The sequence below is a fragment of the Triticum aestivum genome, chromosome 4D, assembly GCF_018294505.1.
Source record: "Triticum aestivum cultivar Chinese Spring chromosome 4D, IWGSC CS RefSeq v2.1, whole genome shotgun sequence".
In the NCBI taxonomy this organism is placed as follows: domain Eukaryota; kingdom Viridiplantae; phylum Streptophyta; class Magnoliopsida; order Poales; family Poaceae; genus Triticum; species Triticum aestivum.
The window spans coordinates 451,478,348-451,486,340 of NC_057805.1; the positions used below are offsets into that span (position 1 = coordinate 451,478,348).

At 44.6% G+C, this 7,993-nt stretch overlaps 2 protein-coding genes across 2 annotated transcripts; one reads left to right on the forward strand and one right to left on the reverse strand.

Annotated features, from left to right (window-relative positions):
- Positions 1 to 1,696: 1,696 nt before the first annotated feature.
- Positions 1,697 to 2,805, reverse strand: LOC123098540 (uncharacterized). The gene has a single exon (XM_044520569.1). The coding sequence runs from the start codon at positions 2,725 to 2,727 to the stop codon at positions 1,897 to 1,899; it is 831 nt and encodes a 276-aa protein (XP_044376504.1). The 5' UTR covers positions 2,728 to 2,805; the 3' UTR covers positions 1,697 to 1,896.
- Positions 2,806 to 4,688: 1,883 nt separating this feature from the next.
- LOC123100276 (putative vesicle-associated membrane protein 726) lies at positions 4,689 to 7,248 on the forward strand. Its single transcript, XM_044522222.1, has 5 exons — positions 4,689 to 5,020; positions 5,937 to 6,078; positions 6,273 to 6,393; positions 6,514 to 6,576; positions 6,685 to 7,248. The coding sequence occupies exons 1-5, from the start codon at positions 4,825 to 4,827 to the stop codon at positions 6,829 to 6,831; spliced, it is 669 nt and encodes a 222-aa protein (XP_044378157.1). The 5' UTR covers positions 4,689 to 4,824; the 3' UTR covers positions 6,832 to 7,248.
- Positions 7,249 to 7,993: the final 745 nt, after the last annotated feature.

Here is a 7,993-nt window from a genome sequence, read left to right on the forward strand (position 1 = left end):
TAATTGTTCCATCAGAAACAACCTCGCGATACCCAACAGGCAGGTAGAAACTTAACATTAGGCAAGTTGAAGAACATATTTGGTGCACGGAGCTTGTGGTGCATATGCAGATTGGAATCTAGTATCTCCAGTTTTATGAGAGAAAGAACTTCGGTACTCTCATCCGAAAGTTGTCAAAATTTCTGAAAATAAATTAGCACAAGACACATACACAGCATATATCTACCAAAGTCGAAATTCAAAACACAACCTGAGAAACAGAAGGACAAATATATCTTCCCCGTAATAGCTAATCTAAATCGGGCCATGAGCTTGGCCCCATTAGCACTGTTAACACTGAATTTGTTGTTTCTGTTTGTCGAGTATTGTTTTACTGAATTTGATATTTTGAGGAATGTTGCATATATGTTTCTGTTTACTCTATTTCTTCAGAATTTTCTGTGGTTCATAAATATTTACACCGAGGTTGGGTACATCGGGTGCACCGCAGGTCCCGGTGCACCAAATACTTTCTCAGGCAAGTTAGTAGCAACATATGAAATAGAATACACAAATTAACATTTCGAGCAAACTTAATTTCACATGGAAGGAAAAAAAACAATGAAACCTGAGAGGCAATTGGAAACAATAAAAGCAACCTAGTTAGCAATACTGAATAAGCAAGTTCACGGTCCTAATACACATACTTCCACACATACACAACCATATGAAAGTTAACAAGCAACTCGTAACTATAACTTCAGGCAATTCAGTAGCAGCAATTGGCAACTTAGCAGTATTTAGGCTTGTAGTTCCATCAACACTCCTACATTCGCAGAGAAACAACCATATCAAACCTGACAGATCAATATTTTAGATGAATTTATGTAGCAAGAAAAATGCAGCACATCTGATAGCAAGCAATGGTACACAAGCTGGCTCATTGACAGTTCCAACACTCTGCGTTCGCAAAGAAACGACTATAGGCAAATTTTAGACGGATTTAGATAGTAAGAAAAATGAAACACATCTGAATATCTGATAGCAAACAATGATACACAAACCTAATGTTAGCCAACTTAGGCAAATCCGTAGATAACAAAACACCCTCCCAAGAGCAAGAAGCTGTAACCTTCATCCCAAAATGTCTTCTAGAAACATATGACAAGAAATGCACGAGTATTGAACAGAAAAAATCATATGGCGGTGTTGTCGGGCAATTTTACAGATGCTAGTCAACTATGGCAACATCACTTGAATAAAAGCAACTCACAAAGTGGGACTCAGAATGGTGGTACAGTAGCCATCAGCTTTGGTGTGCACGGCACCATCCCAGAACATCATCGAGATCAGTGATGTTGTGGTCTCCGTCGCACAACTCATGCACAAAACCAGTGTCGCCTCTTACAATCCCTTCGAAGTCCATTTTCAGGCAAAAGAGAAAATATCGAATGAACACAACAAAACAAAATCTAATTGTCATTGTTGGGGTCAATCCACAATCCCCAATATCCATATAGTATGCAGTGACACATCATTGACGCTTTAGAAAAATTGCTCCTGGTTAATTGTATTCTAATAGTCCTGATTGGCATGGATGTTATTCAGAAGGCCTACACAATAAACATGAACGACCACATAGAGAATGTCCCACCTAGATAGCACATTATATCGATATGAAAGCAAAATTAAATTGTAACAAGTAATCGGACACACATGCAGATAAAGTAGACTCCAGTTACTTAAATTTATCAGTGCATTGTTCACAAACTCAGTTAACTAGGTGCTGGAAGCAGTACGAACTTGACAGCTAGTTACCAACTAGAAGTAGCACAAACGATTAGCGAAGGAGAGGGGTGCCATTTTGGCTAGTCCCTAAGCAACCTCAGGTTCACATGAAACGAACGGAAGGATGAATCAAGAACGCCGCAGTTTCACACCAGACTGACATGATGAGCAGGGGGCCTCATCTTCCTCTGACAGCGGTGGTGAGGATGCAGCGACAGCAGGATTGTGCGGCAGCTGGTGCTGCTCCACCAGCCTCATCGCAGCGACCTGCACCTCGATCTCCTTGCGGCGCTCCTCAGGGGTCTTGGTGGCCTTCTTGATCCCGATGGGGCGGTGCGCTGCAGGTAGGGGCTGGAGCTCCAAGGGTTCATCAGCCAGGCGGAAAAACCCAAGCTTGTCATCAGTGCCGCCGAGGGCCTTGACCCAGGTGGATATTGAGGCGAGATTGGCCTTCTGGATGAGGTTGCGGAGGTCGTCTCGGAGCTGGTCAGGTCCAGGGGCGGGCAGCCTGAGGCAGTGGGGTGCCGGGTCGGAGGGCACCTCGATGCGGAGACCGCGCTCGCACTCGGCGATGACGTCCTCGTAGTCGCGGTTACCGGAGGCGGCCTCGTAGAGGAGCAGGGCGTGGAAGTGGGCGAGCTCGAGGGAGTCCGGCGCGAGCTCCACGGCGCGGCGGGCGGCCTGGAGCGCGGCTCGGTGGTGGCGCGCGCGGGCGGCGGGGTCGTTGAGGGGGGCGGCAGCGCGGGAGTGCACGGTGCCCTGCGCGCGGAGGAGGAGCGGCGACCCCTCGCCGTGGCGCGCGACGGCGTCCCTCAGCAGCCGCAGCGCCTTGGACGGGTTTCCGCGCTGGAGGTACGCGAGGGCCTTGTCACAGTCGGCGCGCACGGCGGCAATGCCGCCGGCGGCGGCGGCCCGGGGAGGAGTAGGGTTTGGAGCGGGGTTGCGGTTCTTTCGGCCCATCGGACGGAGGAGCGAGGTTTTCCCTTTCAGACTGGGGAGTGGGATTTGGGCGGAGCAGTGGTGCGGGTGGAGGTTCCCAGAGGGGAGGGTAGTCACGGGCGGTGGTAGGGATAGCCACGGCCGGGCTCCCACCTTCCATTTTTTTTCTCTCTTTTTGTTTTCCGAAAAAGTTAAGTGGTCATATATATTTAGGAAAATTATAAGTACCTGACGTCATGTACGAGCACATGGCAAATCGAACATTTTCTATGTCAATTTTAATGACACATGAATTGCAAGTTAGTTGACACACGTTAATTTTCTGTCAAAAATAAACTGAAGCACGAAGTTGTCATGCTTGCCAGCTAAAGTTTTCATCTTCACATCACTAAATTTGCCCTTGGAAATGTTCGATTTGCCATGTGCTCATACCACATGCCCTTAAAAAAATCCTTAACAAAATTTTAAAATACATCAAAAAATTGGGGGATGTGGTCTTCTTCGTCTAACATCCACCAACGGCTTATCGTGAGGAAATCTCGTTACGGCCTCTAGGCCTCCGTCTCAGCGGAGTAAATTAGTTTAATCTCACTAACTTGTAGAAGTAACAACTAGGAAGTTGTTAATATAGACCAGAAGACACCAATGCAAGTAGTCTGTGTAACAAATTGTCGTCCTGAAAAAGAAAACATCAAAGAGAGCCTGTAGAACACCCCGAATCCGAATAGACGGAGTTGTGGAAACAGAAATCAAGCATGCTCTCCGGTGAGGCTGAGTCAGAGAATCAAGACGCACAACCATGTTGTCTGCTCCGCGGCACAGCGCGACTGGGACAAACCTGCTCGAAAAAAAAGCCAACCCCAAAGAACCAGATATGGGGACACACCATTTTCCACGTAATAAAAGTAGTGGGGATGAACTATTTAGGTATATAGGATATGACGATGAATAAGCCGTCATCTTAACCTTAGGCATATTCAAGACCATTGCTTTGCTTGGGGGTAATGATACTTTCAACATGCCAATATGCATTTTGGGTCATGTAAAACCATACATTCTCTAAGGCCTCCTTTGGTTTGGAGGAATTCCATAGGATATGATTTTTATAGGAAAAAAATCCTTTGGAGCCCTTTGGTTTGTAGGAATAGAATCCTATTCCTATGGAGGAATTCTTTCTATCCTTCACATTTCATAGAAAAATAAATATTAACCTGGACTCAATGAAAAAAATCCTATGATGTGAACCAAATAGCATCTCCTTCCCATTCCTATTCATAGGATCTCATTTTCTACAACGTTTCTATTCTTATGATTTTCCTACCTTACGAACCAAACGAGGCGTAAAGATTTCCATCTTAACCCCCTCCCTCCAGCATTTGTCTCTTGTGCTCCGCTTTTCATTGTAGCAACATATTATTAGATTTTAAGCTTGCCTCTTAGAACTATAGCGTTGCTGATATCACATCATTTCCTTTACATTATTAATGTAACCACGACAAACTGTTTGTGACACTCTATAAGTGATTTTTAAGTACCTATAACAAATTGTTCACGACACTCAATGAGTAATTTTGAAGGAGAAGAGAGGGTTCCATGACCATTGCCACATAAAACAAGAGACAACTATGAACACCACATACTCAATGAGTGATTTTGAAGGAGAAGAGAAGGATTCCACGATCACTGCCACATGAAACCAGCGACCACTATGAAGACCACATATGGACAAAATCGTCCAAGTTGTTCATATCGATGAAAGCCGGGCTCAAAGTCATGCTGGGGGGTTAATTCAACTATATCAAAAAGGAAGAGCTGAAGTAAATAAAAAAAAGTTACTAAGAAAGTCAAATAATCTGCAACAAGGAGGCTTGCTGCGGATGTGTATGGCCTAAAGAAACTCAGCATATTTGCTTTGTAAAATAAAACCAGCAAAAACACAACAAGAAAAAAAGATCTAACTTTAGCTTCTGTGGCCGGACGACCACAATTCCCCGCCACCCCTTCCGATCTCCTAACGCTCCCGCTCCCACCGTCCCCGCGCGCTCTCCCACCACTCGCCACCCCGATCCTCCTCCTCCGCCCCTCCCCTCTCCCGTCCAGGCGCCGGCGGCCGGAGAGATGGGGCCTCCTCCGAAGAAGCTGGTCTACAGCTTCGTGGGGCGCGGCACCACGGTGCTGGCCGACCACGCCGAGGCCTCCGGCAACTTCGCCTCCGTCGCCGCGCAGTGCCTCCAGAAGCTCCCGCCCAACAACAACCGGCTCAGCTACAACTGCGACGGCCACACCTTCAACTACCACATCCACGATGGATTCAGTAATGCCCCACTCCCCAACCCACCTGATCCGTCGTCTTCCCATCCAGTTGTATGATTCGTGCGTGCGTTCACGTATTCTCGATCGCTGGTTGCGCTGGCGATCTGGCATTGGCTTGATTGCTGACCTTCTCGGTTTAATATGTTACATGTCTTCAGCAATGTCCACATTTCACATGGTGAATTGGGGGTGGAGAATCAATGCAACTTTGTTGGCTTGATGCTTACTAGGTGAACTGGCTTTGTTAAGATCTAGGCAGATCTAAGTGTGCCTCTACATAATTTGGAACCATCAAGGCACTTCTTTCGCGGAAAGCAATAAATGCCGGAGACCTCCTTTTCTTGTTTGGTACCCCCTCCGTCCCATTTTTGCAAAACAGTCTTACATTGTGAGACGGAGGGAGTACTTTGATCGGAATGGATTTTCATTCTTGTTATGTAATTATGGATAGCATGATGATGGAAAATGTGATACCTGACTTGCTTGCCTTGTCTGATTTGATAAATGTGGCATTCATGTTTTTGGTTGAGGACATGGTTATCATATAATGTTGTGATGAGTAGGGTGGTTACTGCCGTGGTAATTTTTTTCAGTGTCGTGTCATTAACAATTTTAGACACTTTTTTTTTCCTTGACATAATGTACGGGGTTCCCTTTGAAGCCATTTATATTGGAATCGCACACAAGAAATTAAAATTTCACCAAATTCTCATACATCAGTTTTCCAGAATGACGTGTATCCCTATAAAGTATTCTGATACTTTAGAAGTATATCTTCCTGTTGATAACTCACTGCATTCTGCTTTTCGGCTTTGTTGTTCAATAGTAGTAGAGATAAAATTGTGAGTGTAGGACACTTATGTACGAGTCAAGCAGATTCAGTCAGTTTTTTATGTGACCGTGCATTTGATTTTCAGCATATTGTGTTGTTGCTACCGAGTCTGCTGGTCGGCAACTTCCAATCGGCTTCATTGAGAGGGTTAAGGAGGATTTCGCCAAGAAATACAGCGGAGGAAAAGCCAAAACCGCTGGTCCCAATAGCCTCAAACGAGAATTTGGGTACTTCCCGTGATATCTGTGCACACATATTTCGAAATTCCAGCAAGTCTCGTCTTATCATATAATGCGAATTTGAATACCGAATCATTACAATACATGGGTGTTAGCTACTTTATATGAGCATGCATGGTTCAGAAATAAATAAATAAATATAAACAGTGTGAGTTACTATTACAGTGGATGTCTTTTTCCAGGCCTAAGCTTAAAGAACACATGAAGTACTGTGACCTGCACCCTGAGGAAATTGACAAGCTTGCAAAGGTGAAGGCTCAGGTTTCAGAGGTGAAAGGAGTAATGATGCAAAACATCGAAAAGGTGCACGTCTATTCTCCTTTCAATCTGATAGTGATCCCTGTCGGCTATCGGGGCATTTCTGAAGCTTCGGCGTGTTTGCTTTTTTCCTTGCAACCTGTAACCCAACCACTGGTACATCAGGTACTAGATCGTGGTGAGAAAATCGAACTGCTTGTCGATAAGACCGAGGATCTCCGCTCACAGGTATCATATTCTCACACACACCGCGATTCGATCTTTTCATTCCTCTGTCACCATCCTCAGCGCATGAGACATGGGGACATCGACCTGTTCCTATTTGCCTGCCTGCAGGCACAAGATTTCAAGAAGCAAGGAACAAAGATACGGCAGAAGATGTGGTGGGAGAACATGAAGATAAAGCTCATCGCTTTTGGCATCATTGTCTTGCTGATCCTCTGCATCATCTTGACAGTTTGCCGCGACTTCAAATGCTGGTGATGTGACTGGAGAGTGCACTGCTCATCTCACCCCACTGTTTTAACTACTGCTATAGCCTTCAGTTTGACGTCGCATTGTCGAAGAGAAGAAAGAAATGCAGGAAAGGAAATAAGGGGGAAATTGAAGGGCATGCTGCTACAACATATGTAGAGAGCGCTGTTTCCGAGAAAACAATCACATAGAGAGTGCAATCACCATCAACAGCGTCGTGATGCTAGAATCTGTCAGTGATATTATAGTTTCCGCTGATCGCATTCTTTAATTTAGTTATATATACGTATCTAGGTCCCAAGGCTCGCAATATATAAGAGAGTCAATGCCCAAATATTTATTTTGCATTGTTGTAATTAGTAATGTTGTGATTCAGATGAGGTACTTTTGCTGCAATTCCGTACAGAGATATGGTCTTCCTGAACATGCTTCTGTGTTCATGGCTCTTAAACTAGCTTAGAGCATCTTACTTTTTTTAGGAAGCTGCATTAGAATATCTTAACTCTATCCATACACTTCCTTGGTCCAACATACACTGAGCTGCTCCTTGTGAAATTACTGTCATTTCCCCGCAATCCTAGGTCAACACCACCTTTAGTGCCTGTGTAGCGTCGCTGGAGTGCGGTGGCTCCATGGAGTATGGGATTTTCAACGGTAATTCAAAAGGCAGATTTATAGGTTTCAGAAAAAGTTGAAATTTTAACCCACATTTGCATGTAGATGTGCTCTACATATCTTTACAGTTATGCTTCAATTTTTAAGATAAAACAAATGTGGTTCTATGAGAGTATATCCATTATAGAACCATTTATTTGTTTCCGTTTTGGTCTTACCTACAAATAAAAATATTTCTTCGTAAATGTTTTCAGGCGCCCGAGAGCACATATATGTATTTGTGACAAAATTAGAATTTTTAACTCCCAAGTTTGTTCAAAAAAAGGGCAAAGCTATGGGTTGGCCAGGCGGAAATAAATCCAGATCGTCCAATTAGACTTAAGATCGTGATCTTCAGCGCAATTGACATTCCAGCATACCCCACCCCTCCCCCCTTCCCCCACGCAACATTTGTTATGTATGTTTGCAACATCGCCACATCATTTTACTCGTGATATGAATAAGAATATCTACAACCGGACCCCTCATATCCTCCCCAAGCCTTTGGGCCCGGTCA

Excerpts from the sequence above, each read along its gene's own strand:
- LOC123100276 (XM_044522222.1), top strand. The coding sequence starts at position 4,825 with ATGGGGCCTCCTCCGAAGAAGCTGGTCTACAGCTTCGTGGGGCGCGGC. Across the intron at positions 6,079-6,272 it reads AGCCTCAAACGAGAATTTGG|GCCTAAGCTTAAAGAACACA; the intron begins GTACTTCCCGTG and ends GTCTTTTTCCAG. Across the intron at positions 6,394-6,513 it reads TGATGCAAAACATCGAAAAG|GTACTAGATCGTGGTGAGAA; the intron begins GTGCACGTCTAT and ends CTGGTACATCAG.
- LOC123098540 (XM_044520569.1), bottom strand. The coding sequence starts at position 2,727 with ATGGGCCGAAAGAACCGCAACCCCGCTCCAAACCCTACTCCTCCCCGG.